Source organism: Aphelocoma coerulescens, chromosome 2 (genome assembly GCF_041296385.1).
Source record: "Aphelocoma coerulescens isolate FSJ_1873_10779 chromosome 2, UR_Acoe_1.0, whole genome shotgun sequence".
Lineage (NCBI taxonomy): Eukaryota > Metazoa > Chordata > Aves > Passeriformes > Corvidae > Aphelocoma > Aphelocoma coerulescens.
The window spans coordinates 64605325-64629045 of NC_091015.1; the positions used below are offsets into that span (position 1 = coordinate 64605325).

Sequence of the window (23721 nt, forward strand, 5' to 3'; positions counted from 1 at the left end):
AAATTTAATTTCGTTCTTACCAATCTTGTAGGTTTAAAGATTCCTTCAAATCTAACACTGAAATTCTTTTTCATTAATTGATACACTTCAAAAAGTGTTTTTCTGATCCTTTGGAAGCCCAGGTGTTGCAGCATTAGGTAAAACAGGCAATGAAGGAAAAATTACAAATAAAATGGTAAGTTTCCATTGTGGAAGCTAAAATGGTCCAAAGTAGTTCATTCACTGATGTAGTAATTTGTTATCAAAATTAATTTTAAAAATCCTTTTCTTCATCATACAGTCCATTTTCCCCATAAATATGTTGAATCAGGCAAGTTTCTTCTAAGAGGGCCACGTAAGAGTAAACTAATCTTCTTTTGAGGCTAAATTGACAGTGTGATATAGTCCCTAGAAGACAATGTGGTTTTGCTTACTTGGTTTTTTCCTGTTTGGAGTAATTCCTCAAAACCAGTCTTCAAGCAGTCTTCAGTGTTCTCTTTCTCAGAAAATGATCAGAAGAGACTTTGAGATCCAAAGAGGACCATTTCTGTGTTGGTTTCAATAAATCTATTTGACAGTTGTTCTCACACTGACCTGCTTTGCTTTGTTTGGAAGGAATTGCTTCTAAAGCTCAGAAACACAAGGCAGAAGTGTGATCAGTAATTGCTGAGCGCATGAGGCAATGCAGTGTTAAGAAGTGGGTATAGTTGGAAAGAAAGGAATGGTTTTTGCAGTGATGCTTTCCCTCAATGTCCTGTCTGTGCATGACTGGGCAGGCTCAGCTCATACAGCTGTGGTTTTCAAAGCTGGTATCAGCCTCATCTGTGGCAGGTCATTCACTGTTGGAGGTAAGGGATAGACAGCAAGAGAGCATAAAATCAAGATTTAGAGTTGAAGGAAAGCAGCGCAGGAAGCATCCAGTGCTCTGTTTTGTCTCATTTGCTTTTTCATCCCTTCTTTCTCTATCATCCTCTGTCTTTGCCATGTTTGTGGGTGGTGATTGCTTTTATACAAGGGATCGTTGCAGAGTAACAGTCATAGAAGCATTCTCTCCCTAGGGTAAATCATTGGGAAGATTATATGAATGAAATAAAAATATAAATAAAAAAGATTACTACGTTTTTGAAAATATTTGCAGTGCATGCGTGATATGTGTGTGGTTCTGGTTCTCTCAAGAAACAGTTAGATGTGAATTAATTTAAGTACATTTATTTTCTATTTGAATTATAATTATTTAAAGAAATTTAAATGTTTAAACTTTAAAAGTATAGGAAGTAACTAGAAGAAACCTCCTTCAGGAAATATGTTATAAGACTGTGTAGATCCTACTAATGCATTTAGGCAATATCTACAGCTATGAAAGAGATATTTTAGATATTATATCATAATACTTTGATAAGTCTTTTGAGTTAACATTTCAGTATTCATTTGAGGTGTGTTTGTATTATCAGGAGCTCCAGATGGATCAACAAGCTAAGAAACATCTCCAAGAGGAATTTGATGCTTCCTTAGAAGAAAAGGATCAACTTATTAGTGTCCTGCAAACTCAGGTAAGATAATTTACCCAGCAGATATTGTTTAAAACTGCTCTTCTTACTTTTTCTCTTTTGCTATATATTTCCTATAATGTATATCCATGTTTTATTATAATTGCTCTGAAGTTGTAAAGCTTCTTGTGAATTTAGGATTGTCTAGAAATTAAATGTGTCTTTGTGGTAGAGGATACCTTTGTAAACATCTCAGTCATGTTAACTGTGATTGACTGATTTGCACTTAAATACCTTTGTAATGTTTTTGTTATGAAGACATCAACATTAGATGTCTGACCTAAAATTGCTTTTGCAAAATTAATGTGTTTTGCTTAATTGTTCTTTGTTTCTCTACCCATAGTCATTCTATTTTTGTTAATTGGAAGCGTAATTCTGACTTTTAAGAAATAGTAAAAAATTTCAGACAGATTTTTTCTACTTACTAATATCAAAATTAATTTAACTCTTTCTTGTTTTGAAGATTAAAAAATTATCTGCTTAGAATCCTTTGATTTTTTTAACAAAAAGTGCATTTTGTTTAGGTGTCGTTGCTGAAACAGAGATTACAGAATGGTCAGATAGGCACTGAATTGCCTGATCAAAATGTCCAATCAGAACCACAAGTTCGAAGTCCAACAAAAGAAGTCAGTGCAGAAAATATTGTGGAACCAGGAAGCAATGGTAGGTATTGTGGCTTTTTCAAAAAACTTTACATTTTGGGGAGTAAACCAGCTGTTATTTATGATGGAGTAACAATATTTAGGGCTGACCATGTCATAGTAAGGATAGATTATCTAGAATAAGACAATTGTTTTGGAAACAATGTGGCAGCTAGAGGACAGGATAACCCTTTTAAGAAGCTAAATTTTCATAAGAATTCAGATCTGGTATGTCTTTCCTTTGTCAATATTGATAATAACATTGAAATTATTGTTTTGTTGGTAGGTGTTCTTACTATCTTCACTTAATACAATTAAGGGATTCTGTCCCCCATAAGTGAGGACCTATCCCTGGAGTTTAGAGAGCAGATTAGTTGCCAGTCTCAGTCTTTTGTTTGTGAGCTTGGGGTTTTTTTCTGTTGTTTTATCTGAAAAAAAGTAAAAACAAAGATCAATTTTGATATTCCTGCTGTTGAATAACCTAAGTGTTCCTCATGTCAGGAGGTTGTTTAAATTAATGGGATTCTCAGTGCTGTGTATATTTGATTACTGAGCAAGGGACGTTATAATGTTTATATATAATAAAAGTGTCTTTCGTTGGTACCCTTCATAAAAGGTAGGGTTAAGACAGAGGCAAACATACATCTTGAAGTCATACTTGTTCAGCATTTGCTATGGTTTTTGTGTGTAGGGATGATATGAAGTGTTAGGTGAGAGATGTTGTTATCTAGTGCCATGGTTTTTGTATTGCTTAGTCAATAATGAAAAATCGTGTTTCAAGATGTTTTCTGTGTATGAGTCTGCTTCTGGACTATAGTGTGCCAGGCATCTACCAAAGCGGCTCTCTCACTCTCCACAGCTGGACAGAGGAGAGAAAATTTAAAGAATTTAAATTCATGAGTTGAAATAAGGCCTGGGAGAGATCACTCACTAAATACTGTCATGGCCAAAACAGGCTTGAATTAGAGATACGAAGTGAATTTATTACTAATAACATCAGAGCAGGATAATGAGAAGTAAAATAAAACCTTAACAGCACCTCCGCCGCACCTCTCTCCGCTTCCTAGCTCTACCTCCTTCCCCAGCGGGGCAGGGAGACAGGGAATGGGGGTTATGGTCAGTTCATCACCCGTGGTTTCTCCTGCTACACAGGGAGTAGTTCTGCTGCTTCACCATGGGGTCCCTCCCGCAGGAGACACTTCTCCATGAACTTCTCCAGTGTGAGTCCATCTCACAAGCAGCAACTCTCTGCTGTGTGAGCCCATCCCACAGGCAACAGTTCTCCCCCAACTGCTGCAGCATGCATCACTCTTCCATGGGGTGCAGTCCTTTAAAGACAGGCTGCTCCAGGGTGGGCTCCTCTCTCCACGGGCCTCCCACAGGGTCATATCCTCCTCTCAGGCATCCATCTGCTCTGGCATGGGCTCCTCCATGAACTGTGGGTGGATCTCTGCATCCCCTTGGTCCTCCATGAACTGCGGGGGCACAGCTGCTTCACCATGATCTACACCACAGGCAGCAGGGTAATCTCAGCTCTGGTGCCTGGAGCACCTCCCTCCACTCCTTTGCCACGGACCTTCGTGTCTGCAGAGTTGTTCCGCTCACATATTCTTACTGTGCTCTTTTTTGGCCGCAATTATAGCTGCGCAATAACATGTTTTTTCTTTCTTCTAAAATTTGTTATCACAGAAGCATTACCCCCATTTCTAATTGGCCCAGCCCTGACCAGTGGCACATACGTCTTTGGAGTTTTGCCAGGGGTTGGCTCTTCGGGACATGAAGAAAGCTGCTGGCAGCTTCTTGCAGAAGCCACCCCTGCTGCTCCCCTCCCACTACTGAAGCTTGGCCATGCAAATCCAGTACAATGCCAAATACTGTTGCAGCCTTCAGGGCATCAGAACAGAAGCACACAGTAAAATACTACCAGATGTGCTAGTATACAGAGTGATTCAAACTGAAAGGGAGTATGTTTAAATTATAGACATTAGAAAAACGTCTTAACTGTGAGGGTGGTGAGGCACTGAAACAGGTTGCCCAGAGAAGTTGTGGCTCTCCCATCCCTGGAAACATTAAAGGCCAGGCTGGATGGAGCTGTGAGCAACTTGTTCTAGTGTGAGGTGTCCTGGCCTATGGCAGAGGTTGGAACTAGATGATCTTTAAGGTCCCTTCCAACCCAAACCATTCTATGATTCTATGAGTACAACTCAGAAAGATGCTAAGTATAACCTTTATCCTGCTGAATGCAGTATTGCCAGCCTGGATATTTTAGAACTAATGTCATACCCAGCCTTTGGAAAACAATAATCTGTGTGTGTGTTACTTGAGAGGTGTGATTTGTTTTGCTTCACATTTTTTCCTGCTTGTGCATATTCTGTTAGTAGCAGCAGGCAGCTTTATAAAAATCATGACAACTTTTTAATTACATAAAAAACCTTGTTGATTAATAGCTTGGTTTTGAAGCTGATAAAGTAACTGGGGTTTTGTAAGCTAATTTGATGTGAAAGACTATGTTTACTATTCTGTGTATGTGTAGCATGTGTCTGGCACTTACTGTAGGAACTAGGAGGTTTTGCAGATTTCACACTTTCTTTAGAGACCTATGAGTCCACTGCATTGTGACTGATGAATGCCGATCTGCATTTTGGAAATGGTGTGCATATGGTAATATTGGTATGTTGTCTTATAGAGGGTAACGAAGATTCTGTTAAAACACTGGAAACTCTTAATCAGAGGGTGAAGCGCCAAGAGAACTTGATACAATGTTGTAAGGAGACTATTCAGTCACATAAGGAGCGCTGTGCCCAATTAACCAATGAGAAAGAGGCACTTCAAGAACAATTAGAAGAGAGGCTTCAAGAACTGGAGAAAATGAAGGTATGGAAAATGCTCTTAGCTTTATGGGTAACTGTGAAAATATAGTAAGAACTCCAGTATTTCCAAAGTTTATTAATAGGGCAGACCATTAAACAAACTGTCCCTGTACTTTTTTGGAGATAAAGGTGCAAAACCCACCTGGAATTAATACACTGAGCAATTATTCTAGAGTGGTGAAGTAGCGTATGAAACCTTACTGTACAAATAACCATCAGAATGGTATCGGAAATATGTAGTTGTGGGAAATTGGGGTGAGAAAAAGACGGTCTTAGCACAGAAGACAGAAGGTAAAGTGAGAAAAGTGGAGCAGAGCTAAAACTTTAAGACATAGTGAACAAGGCATTAATTATATAAATTAACAGAAAAAAAAGAAAGGCAGAGCAGTGGAGATCACAATATGGTGAACACAAGTGCAATCCCAAAGCTAGTAAATTAATACTTTGCTCAATTTTCCTTTTAAGGCCATTAATGCTGAGTGTGGAGCATAAGTAAGGTGGCTAATAGTAATGAAACCTGAAAATGTGCTAAGTATAGCTGTACTTAACTTTAGTTACAGAGATCAGATTCCCATCTCTGTCTTCATCTCTGAGCACTTAGCCTGGTTTGGAAAAGCTCTGAAAGACTTGAGTACTTTAAGGACATCTTCTAGAACAAGGCTAGTAACAATCATTTATGTTTCATTGCTAAGATCCTCTTGTAAGCCAAGATGCATGTAATAGAGCAGAAATCTTAGACAGATTTCTTGTTTTACTTTAGCAACTCAGACCTTCATGTGTGGAGGGTCTAACAAAGCCTTCAGATCTCTGAATTGCTACAGAAACCATAAGGCAGCCTACCTCTGGGAGATACAAAAATAATTTAAAACTGTCCACTTCAGTTTCCCTGGATTGTGTTCTGTGTTCTTCCTCCAAGGCACAGTGCAGGGTAAGAGCCAAAGCTAAGCTGTTTGTCAACCAACTTGTGATTGGGATCTTTTTTTAGGACCTTCACATGGCTGAGAAGACTAAACTGATTACGCAGCTACGTGATGCAAAGAATTTGATTGAACAGCTAGAACAAGACAAGGTAAACTGACACTTTACCGTGCCATAAATCAAGTCTCTCCTGATGGGAGAGAATTTGCTGAAAGTCCTTGCAAGGAGTTTCAAAGATAAACCGAGACTTTTTCTTTAGTTTCAATGCTTCCAGATAGTTTATTAAGTCTTATCAGAGGAACAGAGCCACTATTGTGACCCAGGTACAGCATAGAAGGAGGAAAAGTAGGAGTGAGACTAATTATCAAAATGTATGCAGCCTTTTAAAGATATTTTAACCAATAGTTACTAAGAACGTACATTATTTTCACTTTCTTACCAATTATTCAGTAACAGGACTAGGAACTGCAGAATTTTCTATCCAATCATTCCAAACCACTTTTACTGCAGAATATGGAGTAGTAGAAGAAGGAGAAGAAGGTTGAGAGAACAACAACAATCCTCCATTTTGATATTTTTTACTCTTTTCTATTTACTACAAAGAGAAGCCTAAAACCTCTAAAATTTTCACCCTGTGACAATCTTACATAGTAGTCTATCACCTAATTCACACCACTATATTTTCTAGTTGTTGTCTGACTGTTGGTAATTTTTTCCAAGGTTTGAAGCTAAAACAGTGTTGTTCAGGGGGGTAAAAACCCTTAAAAACAGGCGGAGAAATATTCTTGGCACTCTGGGTTCCTACAGTAAACAAAACTGTAGGTTTTGAGGAAGATTGTTTAAAACACAAAATATCTGTCTTCTTGGTATTAGAAGCTGGTTTTAGTGGTCTGATGGTTTGGTCTATGTTTTAATAAACAAATAATTTAAGCTGCTTGAGAATTTAATTGTATATGTACCATAAGTCTGTTAGGCTATACTTAACACTGCAACATGATATTATTTAGGATGAAGCAAATATATTGAATACACTACTTGATGCCAACTCTAAAATGAACAAAAAAGCTCCAAACACAAATGAAGATGAGATACAATTAAATTAATTTAAAAATAACCGGTGAAGTAACTGTACTTTCGATAGAAAATGAAGAGTTTCTCAGTTTTTAGCTCCTTAAAAGTTTTTTTAATCACAGTCTTGGTACCTGGAGTAACTTGTGGTGGTGTCATAAACGACATGACTAACATTGTATGGCGTATTCTCAAAGGAGAAGTACACGCTCTACAATACTTTTAGTTTGGGTTTGTTTACAGAATACGTTTCAAAGGAGAGTGTCTGTAGTAGAAGGAGGAAGTTTTTGGATGGTCCATGGTTGCTGGAGTTCTTTTTACCACTAGATACATTCTGGATACTCTTAAAAATAATCCCTATTCTTATGTTCTTTTTGTTAGCATTTTCTGTTTTCTGACATAGAAAAATCCCATGATCTCTGATCTTCTAGTAGCAGACTACAGTTTATTCCTGACAAGGATTGTGCCCTGGTTTGAAATTGTTTCAGGTATATGTCTTATTTATTTGCTAGCCTTTTGTCACAAGAACCTTTTCCATAGGGCATGGTAATTGCGGAGACAAAGCGACAAATGCATGAAACATTGGAAATGAAGGAGGAGGAGGTAGCCCAACTGCGTGCTCGAATCAAACAAATAACTACAAAAGGCGAGGAATTAAAAGAACAGAAAGAAAAATCTGAAAGAGCTGGTAAGAAAATACATAGATTATTGGCTTTCACATTTATGTATCAGAAAGCTTCGGTGTGGTCTTTTTCAACAGTTGTTGTTTGGAATAGATATTAAGAAATGCTCTTTTTTCTATTCTACATATCACCCGTGCTACCATCATTACTAATTTCACTTCTGGACAGCAGAGTTTAGGGATGTTTTTGACTGATTTTTCTGCTACCAATAAAACTGGAGTTAGGAAGGAAACTTCTGAAAGGCAACTGTACTTCCCTGTTTGTAGGACAAAAGATTGATGGAGTCTTCTTCTGGTCTAACTTAAGAAGAGAAACTTGCAACTACCTACAAATTGTCATTATAATGCCCCAAGTAATTCTCATAGAAAACAAAGCAATGAGTGTATAAGAGTTTGTGAAGAAGTAAAAATGTTATAACCATAGTAAGCATTTTATTTCAATAATTTTAATGGAAGCATTTCTGATTTAAGTGAAACAGCAGTGATGATTCCTTTTGCTTCAGGCTTGTAACAAGAGGAACATTTATGTAACTGTTACATGATGTAGTTTGCTTTTTATGGAAATTAGATAACATTATATGTGCTTGCAGTTCTCCTTTTGCTTGAAATGAAGTTAAACCATTGTTTTTTAAACAGTGAAATTGTTTTGTACTACATCAAAATTCTTTTAGAATAATTTAATTTGTTCTCATGGGCATGTAAAGAAGCTCGCTCTTTTGGCAGAAGCTCAGGTGTTACTTTGAATAAAATATTATACATATTTTCTTTCTCTAAAAAGCAATGAGAAGTTCAAACAATACAGTTCATAGTGAACTGTTTCATATTTGAATTGTTTGAATTGTTTCATATTTGAAATCTATGTAGATTTAGATTAGAACTTGCAATTTTAAAGATTAATTTGGATAGATCATTCTTCTGTAATGCAGAAAAGCAGCTAGAACATCCATCTTGTGGAAGTAACAAACATTTTGATTAGGTGCCTTCCTCTCCTACCCTTTCAAGGTTGCATGTTTGCATTTAAGTTCTGGAAAATCATGCTTCAGAAGTCAGTCAGTCCTGCTAAAGTTGTATTTTGTTTGGTACTGGGGAGACCAGGAAGCTCTTCATGATTAAGAACCCGAGGAATCTTCTAGTACTTCTGTAGATATGAAGTTATTGTCCTAGTGGTTTACAATACTGTTTTTTGAGGCAACAGGAACAATTATGAATTATTAGTGTAGTATCTACACACACTGCTTAATACAGTAATTTCTTCCGGTTTGCCTAGCCAGAAGCTGAAATGAGGTTAGAGATGATTCTGTAGACAACTGGAAAACTTGTTGTAAAAACTTTTTGTTGTAATGAGAAGTAATTTAATTTGAATGAGTAATGTGTTGAGTACACTACACTTTTCTAGGGGGAGATTTGTGTGTTAAATGTCCTCTTTTTTAAACAAAACTTTTAAGTACTTTTGTTGACTTTACAGTGCATAAATACCAACTTTACCTTTGCATTTATTATAGTCTTTTAAGCATGCATATATGTGTGTTGGAACCCTTGGGAAATTAGTTAACACTGCTTTTAAGACAGAATTGTAAGGTGACCTGTATTAGATTTTTCTATTACATCCTTGGCTTAATACATTCCAAAAATGCTGTAATCTGCAATGTTAATGTGGTTCAATACAGCTGAACTAAATTATTTGAGAAAACCTCCTTTCATACTGGGAAAGCCTGAAATTGCTTTTTAGGTTACAACCTTTGAGTTGTAATGGTTTTATGAATTGGGCAATTTCATGTATTTTAGGTCAACATTTAAAGTTCTGGTTTTTGGATAGTTAATGTGAGGTGACTTTCACAGAACCACAGAATGGGTAAGGTTGGAAGGGACTACAGTGTGTCATCTGGTCCAACCTCCCTGCTCTACTTGGATCATCACAGACCACATGTCACAGAACTGCATCTGCACTGTTAAATTCTAGACATCTTTTTCTATATCATGGTTTGGTGAAGAATTTATTTCATGTAATGGAGTAGAAATGTTAATTTCATTTATGTTATAGCAAAATAAGGATAAGCATAATACACTTGAAATTTACTTTTGTAGTGCTGCTCAGAGACTAAAAAGTGGTATAGTTTTCCATGTCATCTTTCCTACTTGCCTACTACATCTCTGGCATTTTCTTTGTAAATCAGGACTTTAGTGAATTGCTCCAGTGTTTGATTTAATGTGAGTGCATTTTTGTGTAATGAAATAGTGAAAACGTATGTATGCTTATTTTTTGTTGTGTTGTGTAAACTATAACTTGGTCTCCCCAGTTGAAGTTCTTTTTTTTTTTTTTGTAGTTAGAGGTACATTATGTTGAAATCTCACAGAGCATCTTGTTTTTGTGCATCCACACATGCCAATAAGTGAATCATGGTGCCTTTCCCAAGCCTTGTATGAACAGGACTGGGGTAAGGGCTCTGTTTTTTTAACATCACACATTGGGTACTTGAACTGGGTTCTAAAAAGTAAATTCTGTGCTTCTCAGGCACTTTCACTTGAGGTAACTGCAACACGGGGTTTTTTTACTTCAGCAAAGATCTTTTTAGTATTTGTAAATTTCTAGGTAAACTTAAGTTTGTTTCTCTTGAGATTACCTAGCATAAGTACTTTATGACTTCCCAGGATGCGGATTACTGACTTATTTATAGTCTATGAGTAAAGTCTTTAGAAAGCAAATCCTATTTGTAGGCAGCGTTTCTTTTGCAAGCTTAATTAACATATGCTTTGCACCTTTCTTCAGTGAGAAAAAAGGCTTGGACTGTGCTTTTAAAATCCTGCCTAGATGCACAAATCAGCTATAGGAAATGATTTCAACCTTTTTTTTTTAAACCTTTTTTTTTTTTTTTTTAATTCGGACACGATGCCTGCTCTCAGCCCTCAGAAACTGAATGTGTAATCCCTTCCTTTGCCAGCCGGTTTAGAAGGCTGGTTTGCTTCCTTCACAATTTTTAGCACTAGGAGGCACTGTAGGCGAAGAGAAAAGGTGTGCACCGCTGGCGGAGGAAGTGAGATGGCTTTGCAGCGCACCTGGGTGTTACTCTGGCTGGGAGGGGCAAGGTGAAGGGAACCGAGATTGGTACTTTGGAGTGGCGTAGGTAAAGTAGTCAACTCCAGCACACGTTTTATAAAAACCAGGTTTGGAAACCTTGCACTTCTTAAACTCTGCTCAGACTCATGTTTTGGGATTTACATACTGTGAAAAACGAGGTCCACTCTCCTGTGAGAATTTAAAGGGTTTAATATTAAGATAATACGAGACACATAAAATAAAGCAAAGAGGTAACAGCCGGGTGCCTTGGCGCTCTGCCAAGAGCGCACCTGATGCTCGAGGATAGTCCTTTTTATACCATTTTTACTGTCTGTTCTTTATGCATATTCAAACTTTTCCCGGAGCTGTTCTGCACGGCCACTCCTTGGTTCCGCCTTTTTAGAGCATGCATTCTTCTGCCTTGCGGTTTTATTTCTTTTGATTCTTAGGCTTGGGCTCACTAGGTAAGAGTTGATAGTAGAGTGGGCCTCTCAATTCTCCAGACAGTCAGGGCTGATTGCAGCTTTGGGCCTCTTTGGCACCCGCGGGCAGAGCGGTGATAGCGGCTCTGGGCCCCCCCGGCCCCCCTGTTCTCCAGGCAGAGTAGCCTTTAGGCCCTTTTGTTCTCTGGACAAAGTGTTGATTAGCAGCTTCTCGGGCCTCATCCTCTCTTTGTTTGGAGGTTATCTTACTTGCTCACACTTGCTAATATTCTTGCTAAAAAGAAAGAAAACTACATCCACACAGCAAAAGCATTTCTAACATTATATAGTATCTACCTTAATACTTGCGAGAAGCCAATATTACAATATATGTTTATAACACATACTGTGCATAACACATACTGGAAAGTTTCCAGTTTCTGTTTTTGTCGCATGAATGGGGTTTTGTAAGACTCACCTGAGACTGTTGGTGTACTTGTTTTTATTTCTGATTTGCTAATGTGCCTTTGTAAGACTTCATTTAGCCAATACTTGGTTGAAAGACCTTCCCTGAACAAAGTTATCCAAGCTGGAGTAGAGTGCATAGGTAGTGCCTTTACTCTCTGCATTCAGAATAGGTATATTTAAATAAAAACATGGACTTTATTTCATGCTTTTATACATGGTAGAATTAAAATCCCTGACAGATTAAAAATAAAAGTGATAATAGAGACCACATTCTGTCTGCTTAATGATAGTTTAGCCCTCTGCTGGTTTGAAACTTGGTTGTGTCCAGCTACCCTAGAATTAACTACTTTGAATGAAAATATTCTGTTTTGCTTAAGGGCTAAATGTGCCTGAGATGCATATAATTTAACTTTTAGAGAGCTAAGTGTGTTTCTGTGAAGTATTGCTTCTTTGTGCTTTCATACCCTCTTTGGCTTTTTAACCGTCAGCTTTTGTCTGGTTTTTGTAATGGCATCCTGCTTGTGGTCATGGTGACGTAGCTTTTGTACTGCATGTTGCTCAGCAATTCCGTATCAAGTAGTCAATTCTTGTGTGAACCTGGATATTCTCTTTGACTGATCTGTGGGCTATGGCAAATGTATTCTCTTTCCTTTTGCAGAAGTAACATGTTTCTCAAATGAAAATAAAGTACATGATGCTCAGAACAAGAACCAGAAAATGTGTACAGAAAAGTTTAGTAACTCAATGTTCTACTTGCAGACTTTAATTTCAGCCTGTACTTTGCAATGTTCCATAGGGTGGGGGTTTTTTTGGTTCGATTTTTTTGTTTCCTTGTTCAGGATTTTTTTTGTTTGTTTTGTTTTGTTTTGGAAAAAGATATCTCTGATCCTGTAATCCTGAAGGACTTGGCCAGATTTACTTGGTGTGCTTTTGTTAGGACTGAGAGGAGCATCAGGGAAGTCACTAACATTCTCCAAACACAGTTCTGCAGGCTGTATTCATAATAAAGTTTTACCCAGTGTGGCAAGCGGGCGGAACCTGAGTCCTGCAGAATGCAGGTGGCAAATGCTTTGATAGGCCTGTGAAGAACTGTGCAAAATAAGGAGCTATAAGCCTTGTGGATGTTTGTATTATGTATTAGACTGTTTTCCTATTTGAAGTAATCTTGAGTGCTCTTAATTTTTTTAATAGTTTTGGCATTTAAGCAGAGCCAGGAGTGGAAAAGTGGATACAGTGGTGTGCTTTGATATTGCCAGAGTCGATAACAGCCCCATTTTGCCTTAAAACATGATTGTTGCTGTGAGTAGTCAGAAAAAGGCTTCTTCAGAAAGCAGAAGATAATTCTGTAAATGGTCAAAATTTGGGTGAATCCAGTTTTATGAAATTAAGTTACTTCAAAACATATTTGCAGCATTGCCTCAAAAGTATAGACTGTGGTTAAAATCTTCAGTTTTTAATGTTATTAAAAGATGTGGAATGGAAATTGTTACTCACTTCTCAAACACATGCCTGAATGTTATTGAACATAATTTCAAAAAAGCAAAGATTGCAATAACTGCTGTGAATGTCTACTAACTAATGATGAATCAAAAAAACTGAAGATGTGTATGTCTATTATGATTTTCTTTTGGGGACAGAATTTATTTGAAGAAAATTTAGCATACTAAATAACACTTCAAAAATTATTTTGTTCTGTTTCCTTGCAAAATAGAATCCAAGTAGTCCAGGGTATAGTAGAATAATATACTTTTAGGGGGTTGTGCTCTGATAAATTACAGTCTTGATATTGGCACTGTGATTTTGCATTTTACAGAGGTGTTTTGCGAAAATTCTGTTATGCAAAGTATTAACCATATAGTAGAGTGTTCTGAGACTGAATTTTTCTAATATGCAGCAGGGCTTTTCCACATTCATGATTAATTCAGGAAACGAGATTTCCCTAATAGTGATTGAACTCTAGTCTTGTGTAATTCTATATAGATTCTGATGTCAGTTGTAGTGAGTTTTAGGGGTATTGAATAAATAAACGAGCTCACAATATTGGAATTTATTTGCTTTCTTTTTACATCTAAATTATCATCTGTGAAGTGAATAAAGCATGTTAGAATACTTCTCCTTAGCATGAGATGAAACTATGGAGTTATTGCTTCTATTTTGTAAATTAAAATGTGTTTCAGTGGATTTGTGAATCCTATGCAAGAGTAAATAAATTTCAACACTGCAGCTTGAGTGTTCTTTTGAAACAACTTATAGTATTCAAGTTTTCTGGGAGCAAATCTTAACTTTTAAATTTTTTTTATTTTTACATTTTATTTGTGTCATTAGAAGCGCAGGACAGTTTTCTTAACACTCAACTACTACACTGGTACTTTACATGTAGGTAGTGAGATAATGAAATTAGCAAAGCCATCTCTGTGGACTCCATGAAACACAGTTTAAAGAAACGATTCTCTAGGTTTTACAGTTTGAAATTACTCTTAGGTAAATGAAGTGCCTGGTATTATACATTGGTGTTCTATTCAGGAGAAACTTTTCATGACCCACTAATAACTGACTTGCATAGTAGTCATTCTTGGTTTATGTTTCTGTCTGCTTGTTTTAGTGTGAATTGCCTTGTCTTTGTGCAGCTGTTTTTCAATTCTTCGAAGTTAGGTATAGGCAGAAGAGGAGTGTTAATAGTTCATTCATTAATATGGGTTATGCATTTTATAGTGATTTTAGGCGAAGAAATATAAGCTACAGGATGTATTGGAAAAAAAATCACATCTATTTGTCAGTTCTCTTTCCTTTCTAGATAATAAACATGTGAATGCTTGATGGATTCCTAAGTTCATTCTTGTTATTTGTGAAAGTCTATCAAAATACATTGATATTTCTCAATTATTGTATACTTTTTTTTTCTTGGCAGCTTTTGAAGAGCTTGAGAAGGCTCTAAGTATTGCCCAAAAGACAGAGGAAGCCCGGAAAAAACTGCAGACAGAAATGGATGAAAAAATTAAAGCAGTAGAAAAGGCAAGTGAAGAAGAGAGAGTAAATCTTCAGTGGGAATTAACCAGAGTGAAACAAGAGGTGGTTGAGATTATGAAGGTAAAAACTTTATTACAGTTAAGCTATAGTTGTAAAATACATCAGTATGGCAGAACTCTGTTATAAAGCTTTTGCTATTTAATAAAATCTATAAAAATATTTTCTGTGATTAAAGATTTACTTAATGCAAAATAGAAAACTCCTCATAGATTTTTTTCTGCCAGCAATTTAAATCAGTTTATTAGTGGCATGTAAAAATAAATAATATTACTGCTTGCTTCACAGTATTTAATAAAATTATTTATTAAAAGTATACTTGAGACTTTAAACAGAGTCAAGAAGAAGGGATTAATGGCAGGAAGCTCACACATCTCCACCAGGATCTTGGGTTTTAATCACTTTTAGTTTTTAATCATTATCCTATCTGAGTATGTGTAAATGTTTAAGAACTTGTTGCCATATTGTTTGCTGGTTAAAAGTTTCTATAATTTGCTTCACCTGGTGTATTCAGGTAGGAATTGCTGGAGTACTTCACATGTTTTGCAAAGCTGTAAATTTGAACACCCTTAAGTTACAGTTCTTGTGTTGACATTTATAATGGTAATGGTATTTATTTTTCTAAGAGAATACACTGATGCTTTGAGGGGATGACTGACATGCTTTACATATTCTTAAATAAAGCACGTATGTAGGTTGTACATAACTGTCGACATAGAGTATCACCACTTGACTTTCTGGCTCATGAAATAAGAATACTGGGAAAGCTACAAAGAAGTTCCTTTTCCAATGTATTATCACGTTTGAACTGAAAACACTAAGTTGTGTTGGTAGAAGAATCTTTAGAAAATGTGGTGTTTCCTCTAGTAAAACTATGAAAGACTTGAGAAAGAAGATGGATAACTTCAAGCTTGAAAATAAGAACTGTTAGGGCTTAATATTAAGCACTCCAAGTGATCATTACTTATTCAAAGGGAGAAAAGAGATGGTTCCAGTTTCTTCTCTCTGTTGCACTGCTTTCTTACTAAGAAAAAATACAAAGTGTTAGTTAATATTTTGAAATATTAAGTCAGTTTTTTCTGACTTTAATTCACAGAAGTCTTCAGAAGAACGAGTTGCTGAACTAGAAAAAATCCATCAAAAAGAGCTGGCTACCAAAGATCAGGAGCTAAATGAGAGATTGCAGGCTCAAGAAAAGGTGTTCCAGGAGAAGATGAAGGCAGCTCTTGTATGTAAACCTAAAATGCATAGAAGGACTTTTCTCTAAGTGTGTGTTGGGATTAGCAGTCTTGGGTTAACACTGTTCCACAGTGAGAGTCCTTCTGTGCTCAGAGATAGGAGTGCTCTCCAAAAGTCAAATACCTCAGAGACTTCAGCAACATGAAAAGAAAGCAGCTGCAATGATCCAGACTGAATAATGATAACTTATCACTATCAGTGCTCAGTAACAAACTGTATCTTGTGGAAACTATTTGTTTTTTTGAAATTGTTTTTTGATACCTTCCTATGGATCATTGGCAATCAGCCCCAGCAACTAGAATAAAAGAAGTAGAAAAAATTAGGCTGTTTTAAAAGTGTTCATATAGTTATGTCTGGTTGTGTTGTGTTATGTGAATGGGGTTAACTATTCATAGTGTTTGACCTCAGAAAAAAGAATTTTATTCAAGACCAGACTGGGAAGAACTCTTGGAATTCTTTGCACTTTTTCATGAACTGTAATCCACTATAGATAATCATGTCATTTTGCCTAAATAATGGATATATATGTAACATATGTGTATATATTGTCTACATTTATCTGTTACAAATAATCAATTGGTTTTTGTGCCCCTCCATGATGGATAGTGACTAGGACTGAGGGACTTGGACAGCCCTGTCCTGACTATATTTTTCTACCTGTTTTGCAGGTTACTTCCTTAATTATAAGAAACAGAAGCTTAAAAATATATTAGCAGTGGAATCAAGGGAGAACAAAATTTATTCCTCTAAGATGTTATTTTCAATTAATAATGGTAAACAAACAAAAATGGAAGGCTTGAGTTTCTCATGCAAGACAAATGCTTTCCAAATAAAAAAAAGGAAGTGATTTATTACAATTATGTTTTCACAGATCAAATACAAACTCCATGTGTTTTTGTGTAGAAAATAAAGATGAATAGTGTATGACTCCTGTTAACTCCACTTTAAAATATCCTATCATAATGTTCTTGAAAGTGGGATGATTATAGTTTATTGTTTAGTTGTACTTTTCATGCAGGAAAAAAATCAGAGCAAGTGCTTAAAAGCCCTTCAAGAGCAAGAGCAGCAGCAAACCCTAGCCTTAGAAGAATTAGAGCTGCAGAAGAAAGCCATACAGTCTGAGTGTGACAAGAAAGTTCAGAAGATGCATCATGAAGTAGAGACTTGTAGAACTGTGAGTAAATATTTCAAAAGACAAGCATTTACCAGTTGTCCTTTAAGAATGTGTTTAACTGTGGCAAGTTTACAAATGGTGATTTCTTGTGATTGGGTCTTGTGAGATTAAAGTGACAAAAGTTTAGTGTATTGCCATGCTATTCTGCAGCCCCTAGTTTTTTATAAGATTAGGTGGCAAAATATAGAAATACATTCACTTTATAGCATGGTGTGGGATATGAATTTGTATCAATCTACTTAATTTTTAGGTATGTTATACAGAGGAGTTAAATTTCAGGCTGTTTAATTTCTGGGTACTGCTACCTTACAAATGCTTATAAGGATACTTTAGTAAGTGTTACAAATGAGTGTTCGAGATTGCTTAAAAAATCAGCAGCAAAAATATCAGTAAAAGCTAGATTTAATATTAGGTGAGAGCACAGCAAAATTCGTTGGCAAGATTCACTCTACTACTTACAGGACAGTAAGGAAAAACAAGGAACAGCAAAACCAAACAAAATCCAGGCAATCAAACAGAAATGAACCAAGAACTGTCTAGGGTGTGTGGGGGTATGTGTGTGTGTGTGTGTGTGTGTGTTTGTGTGTGTGTGTTTAGGTGTGTGTAACAAAAAGACAATGAGGGCAAAGATAAAAGGGAATACAGCCTAAAAGTTTAACTGCACTCAAACTTAAGAGTACTTTAACTTAAATTATGCCTTAAACCTAACAATTTAATAAAGAAGTAACACTTAACTTATACCAAACTCAACTTACAACTTAACCTTAACAATTTAGCAGAGGAATAACATTTAACAGCATTTAACCTAACCTGTAAGTTAAACTAAGCAATTTAGCAAAGAACAGCACTTAGAAGCATTCCACTTAAGTTATGACTTAACCTTACTTACAGGTCTAGCTTACTTACATATCTAAGATACTTAAACATCTAAGAAAGCAGTATTTCTCCCAGCTTTGCTATAGCATATGTGCACATGCATGCACACAGACATAAAGAGTTAGTACAAGCAAGGTACCTGTGAAAAACTCCCCTCGAAGGTAAGTGAAATACTTAACCTCAGATGCCTTTGCATCTCCCCAGTGTGTGAAGGGTTGAGTATCAAGGAGTGAATTGGTCCAGGATTTGCCATTGTTTGTCAGTCCTCTGAGTACAAAAAACTTGAGCGTTCACTAGCTTTGGGAGGTGTCCCACTCAGAGGGAGATTGTTCGTCACAGCTTGCTGCAGTCCAGAAGAGCTCAAAGGGTCTCATTTTGGACTGCTGTTTACAGGGTCGCTAGAGAGTGGGCTTTAGTCATAACAATGTCCCATCCTGGCCACAGTTTGGGTTCGCACTTTCTTTGAAAGTGTGAGAGTAGGTATGTTATGCCATTCAGGCAAGAAAAGTTTCCAGTGCTACTCATAAGGAAAACATGAGCTTATTAGCAGCAGTTCCTGGGAGTAGACATTGTTTCTGATAAGCTTGGGAAGAGCTGAGTCCAGGTGCTGTTTTTTCAAGGCTGAGGCCTAATGAGCGTTTCTCAGATCTCAGTGTGGCCTGAAAAGGAGGGAGGAATGCACCACCCAGTAAACAAAAAGATTTGCTTAAATTTTTGAAGTGTCCTTTGCTTTGTGTAATGAGTAACACTGTATTATCTGCTAAGGCAAGTTTGTACATTATTCCACCACTCCCAGATATTAGTTTGGAATTTTTGCCCATAGAAGCATCAAAGCTTTTCAGCAGCATTTCCATGGGAGGTAGAATTATTGATAAATCAGTAAGCAGGTACAAAACTTCCTAATACTATGCCTAAATTCCCTATATCTTTCATCCTGCATGTTGGTACTTTAGTTTAGGAAGAAAATGCGAGCATATCTCTCGTAAATATCACATGACTTAATTTATTTGAATTAGTTACATTATTTTCAAGTTTTTGTGTTTATTTTCACTGCAGTGAAATACAAAGTTTTTTACTAAATAACTAACTCTCCATAATGGAAGCAAAGGTGAGAACAAACCAGATGAATAAAAGGCTTATAGAAGAAGTTGACATTCACTAAAAATAATGGAATAAGTGACCTGTAGTTATGTGAACCTGCTAAGATTTTTAAAAAATTAATCAAATTGTTACTTTTTGAATATTCATATTCTTTTAAAACTTTATTCTAACAGAGGATTCTTGAACTGGAAAGCTCTCTTGCAAAGTATTCGCAAGATGACAGAAAGCAGTCAGAGGAATTAAGTACTCTCATAGAGTCTGAAAAAAACCAGCACAGTAAGGAAATCAGTGATCTGGTTGAAAAACACAATAAAGAACTGGAGAATGTGAAACAGCAGCAAGAAAAGCTTTGGACAGAAAAACTTGAAATTTTAAAGCAACAACAAATAACTGAAATAGAAAAAATAAGAGAAAAGCAACAACAAGAGATACATACCATTTTGAAAGAGAAAGAAACAGTTTTCTGTGCACACATAGAAGAGATGAATGAAAAAACATTAGAAAAACTTGACGCGAAACAAACAGAATTAGAAGCACTCTCTTCTGAGCTATCAGAAGCACTAAAAATACGTCATGATTTAGAACAAGAGCTCTCAGAATTGAATAGTAAAGTTTGTGAAGCAAAGCAAGAACTGAAAGGAGAATTGGAAGAAGAGAGGAAACGGCACAGTGAAGTGATTGAAGCAATGTTAAAAGAGCATGAAATGTCTATTCAAGATGTTGAGAAGGTACTCAAAGAGGAACTCAACAAACTCAAGCAGTCACTGGAGGAGAAAGACAGACATTTGGAGGAGTTAAAAGCACGTGAACAGAAACTAAAGGAATCTGCAGAAAGATCTGAAGCTGAACTTGTCCAAGTGTCTGCAAAGCTAGAGGAGCAAAGCAGTGAAAATACACAGAAAGTAACCACTCTAACACAACAATATGAATATGAGCTGAAGGATCTCCGAAGAAAGGCTGATGAGACGAAGAGAAGTCTGACTGAGAAGGAAAATGAAATTGAGCACATGAAGAAGTTGCAGAACAAGCAAGTGGAAGAGCTTAAACAGAAACTGTTAGCTGCAGAGGAGAGGATTAGTGCTTTACAAGGAGAGTATGAAAATAAGCTGAAATGTCAGGAGAAGAAAGTGGAGAAAATGGAGCAGAAATCAAAAGATATGCAGGAAACTTTCAAAAATAAACTTGCTGAGCAGGAAGCTAAACTTAAAAAAGAGCTTGAAAACAAGAAGTTGGAATTCAGTCAGAAAGAGAGTGAATTCAATACTAAAATTTTGGAAATGGCACATGCCAGCTCATCTGGAATCAATGATGCAGTGTCAAAATTGGAATCTAATCAGAAAGAGCAGCTAGACAGTTTTGCTGAGGATTACAGGCAGAAATTGGAAGATGTAATCCAAAGCTGGGAAAAGAAACTTAATCAGCAGATTGAAGAGCTCAAGGAAGAACATGATATGGAACTGCAAGAGAAAGAGCAGGAAATTGGAGATCTGAAACAAAAGCTTTTAATTTTCAGTGCTGAAAAGGAGGACTCCAGAACAGAAGTAACCCATCTGAAGGAAGAACAAGTGAAAAGGGAGGCATGCTTGAAGGATTTGCAAGAACAGCTAAGGCAGTCAGTGGCTAAGGTGAATGCTTTGTCAGATAAGGAAAGTGACCTGAAAACACAGTTGAAAAAATTGGAAAATGAACTTAAACAGTCTCTGAAAGAACAGACAGGACTTGAGGAACAGCTCAGTAAACAGAAAGCAGTTGAAGAGAAGGACAAAGCCGCCATCACTGAGCTGGCTGATACACTAAGAACCCTTGAAGAGAAACTCCAAACTGTGCAATCTTCTCAGTATAAAGATCATGAAAATTATGAGAAAAAAATAGAGGCAATTCGGCTAAAAGAAACTGAGTTTAAAAGGTTGTCAGGAGTACTTACAACCCAGTTAGATGCTTGGAAGAATGCTGAAGCTTCATTGCATACTAAAGGCAATGAATTAATTGAAAAATGTAATGAAAAAATTGGCATAATAACATGTAAAATTGCAGACTGTGAACACCGAACTGCAAAAGTTAAAGAAGCAATATTAATCAAAACAAGGAAGATAACTGTACTAGAAGCTCAACTTAGAGAAATAACAGAGCACCATTCTGCTGCTACTACTTCTTTGCAAAAGTCAATGCTAGAGCTGCAAGAGAAGGACAATTTAATTATATCCCTGAGAGCTGACATTGAAGGTCTTGTAACAGAAAAGGAACAATTGCAAAAAGAGGGAGGGCATCAGCAGCAAGCAGCATCAGAGAAAGAAACTTGCATAACACAGCTGAGGAAAGAGTTATCTGAAAATATCAATGCTGTCACATCAATGAGGAAAGAACTCCAGGAAAAACAGTCTGAAGTGTCTGCTCTCAACAAAACAGTTAATGATCTTAATGTTAGACTTGAAGGCACAGTAAGTTTAACAGAGAAGGAAGCAGCCATATCTCTGCTAAGCAAACAACATCAAGAGGATCGGTTGCAGTTGTTAAATCAAGTAGAAGAGTTATCATCCAGAGTTGAGATGCTGAGTCAAGAAAAAGCATCAGCTCTTGATCAGATAGATCATTGCACAGCCCAGCTGTCAGAGTGGAAGATGAAAGCACAAACCAGGTTTACACAAAATCACGATACTATCAAAGATTTGCAGAGCAAACTTGAATTAAGCAATACTGAAGCCAATAAAAAAGATGAAGAGCTAAATAAACTGAAGGAACAGCTGGCTAAACAAAGCAGGAATCTTGATAGTTTAAAAAGTGAATTGGAACAAAAGCAAAACAGGAGGGAAAAGGAAGAAAGTGAGTTAACCTCAAAGTTAAAAAAACAAGCAGCAAAAATTGCTGAACTAGAAAAAGACATTGCTCAGAAAACTATAGAAAATGATTCCTTGGTGGAGGAACTTAAAAAGTCTAATGAACAAAAAGACACAGAGAAAAAAGAGATAGCTTGGCAACTCCTTCAGGCAGAGAAGGTGGCTTTTGAAAAGGAAAATAGATTTAAGAAGGCTGAAGAAAAAGTGCTTAATCTTGAGAAGCAAATAGGTTCACTGAAGGCTGATTTTGAAGCAAAGGAGAAGGAGTTTGATCAAATTAAGTCAGTGATACTTAAAAGGAAAGAGGAAGAACTGAAAGAATTAGAAGAGAGACTGAATGCAGAGAACAGCACTAAGCTGGCTGATCTGAAAAAGAAGGCAGAGCAAAAAATAGGTTCTATTAGAAAGCAGTTACTGTCTCAGATGGAAGAAAAGAAACAGCAATTTAAGCAAGATAGAGAGGATCAGTTAAGAGAGCTGGAGCAGAAAGTGCAGGAGAGAGAAGCCAAAATTGAGTCCTTAGAAAAAAAAATTAGGTCAACAAGAGATTCCACAGAATTAGAGAAGGAAATGCTAGAAAAAGTAGACGGTGTAAAAGCTGCTGTAGAACAAGAGAAATATAATTTACTTGAGAATGTCCAACAGACATACAAAGAGAAAATGCAGGTGTTACAGAGGAGCTTAACTGAAAAAGATGCATTATTACAGAAGTATGAGAAGGAACAACGAGAGAGTAATGACTCTCATCTAGAACTGCAAAACAAACAGAAAGAACTCCTTAAAAAACTAGAATGTGTTGAGAAGAGCAATCAGGAAGAGCAGGTTAGGACCAAAAGACTCAGGAAAGAACTTGAGGAACAAACAAAAAAGTATTCGTTGTTAGCGGATGAGCATGCTTGTTGTGGTGGTGTTTTAGCAAGCAGTAGGGAAGAACTGAAAGTTAAAGAACAAAAACGTCTTGATATGGAGAATATAATTGGAGATCTCCAGAAAAAAATTCAGGAAAAGGAGGAACTCAGTCAGTCTTTAGAACAGAAGATAAAAGAGTTAGAAAATAATATAGTGAAGAAAAATGAAGTGCATAAGATTGAGATGGAAGATAGGACTTTAAGATACGAAGAAAAGCTAAAATGTCTACAGCAACAGTTGGATGAAAGAAATTACAGTCTTAAAGCTTTTGAGGAAAATGCTGAAGAAAAGGCTAGGTCTGTTTTGGAGCTGCAGAAGTTACTAGTTGATATGCAGAACCAGCAGAAGGACTTGCAGACTAAACTGGAAGAGACTGAAGGGGAGAAACAGAAACTACGCAAAGAAGTTAATAATCTTCAAAAAGACATACGTACTCTGCGAAAGGAACATCAGCGAGAGCTTGATATAGTAAAGAAGGAGTCCTTAGAAGAAATGGAGCAGAAAATCAGGTAAATTCTTTGTTCCTGTTTGTGTTACCAGTTCTGTATTTTATCTCTAGTCACTAAAACCTCAAGAATACTTTTCTAAAGCTTAGTTTGTAACAAGGAAATAATGACTGATATTTTTCTTTAATTTTTCTAAATAGACTTAGAGAAATAGCAGGAAAAGAGGTTTGAGTTTTGGCAGAATAATACCATTTCTGATCTGTTTCAGTGATGGTCATTTTCAACATTGCCAAAGCGTATAATATGATTCTATTTTTCTCAAACAGGAAACAAAGTTTATTAAAACTTAGTACTGAGAGCTTCATGTTCAGATTGTATCAATAGTTGTTCATACGTACTGCACAAAATGCGGTGTACTGCTCAGCACTCTTAAAAGTTTCTCAAGCAATTCTAAAAATTCTGCTTTTC

The 23721-nt window shown here is 36.5% G+C and overlaps 1 protein-coding gene across 13 annotated transcripts in view; it reads left to right on the plus strand.

The window, feature by feature from the left end:
- GOLGA4 (golgin A4) overlaps positions 1–23721 on the plus strand; it is an 80104-nt gene that overhangs the window by 33817 nt on the left and 22566 nt on the right. For 12 of the 13 annotated variants that reach the window (XR_011149082.1, XM_069007849.1, XM_069007850.1 and 9 more), the window contains 9 exons: positions 1431–1529; positions 2051–2189; positions 4854–5041; positions 6023–6106; positions 7564–7711; positions 14559–14737; positions 15771–15902; positions 16932–17087; positions 19238–23316. Coding sequence is in view for 12 of the 13 variants with exons in the window: in XM_069007849.1 (XP_068863950.1) it covers positions 1431–1529; positions 2051–2189; positions 4854–5041; positions 6023–6106; positions 7564–7711; positions 14559–14737; positions 15771–15902; positions 16932–17087; positions 19238–23316 (5204 nt within the window). In the remaining variant the exon portion in view is untranslated. The remainder of the gene's footprint in view (positions 1–1430; positions 1530–2050; positions 2190–4853; positions 5042–6022; positions 6107–7563; positions 7712–14558; positions 14738–15770; positions 15903–16931; positions 17088–19237; positions 23317–23721) is intronic. The other variant, XM_069007844.1, reaches the window with a different exon arrangement.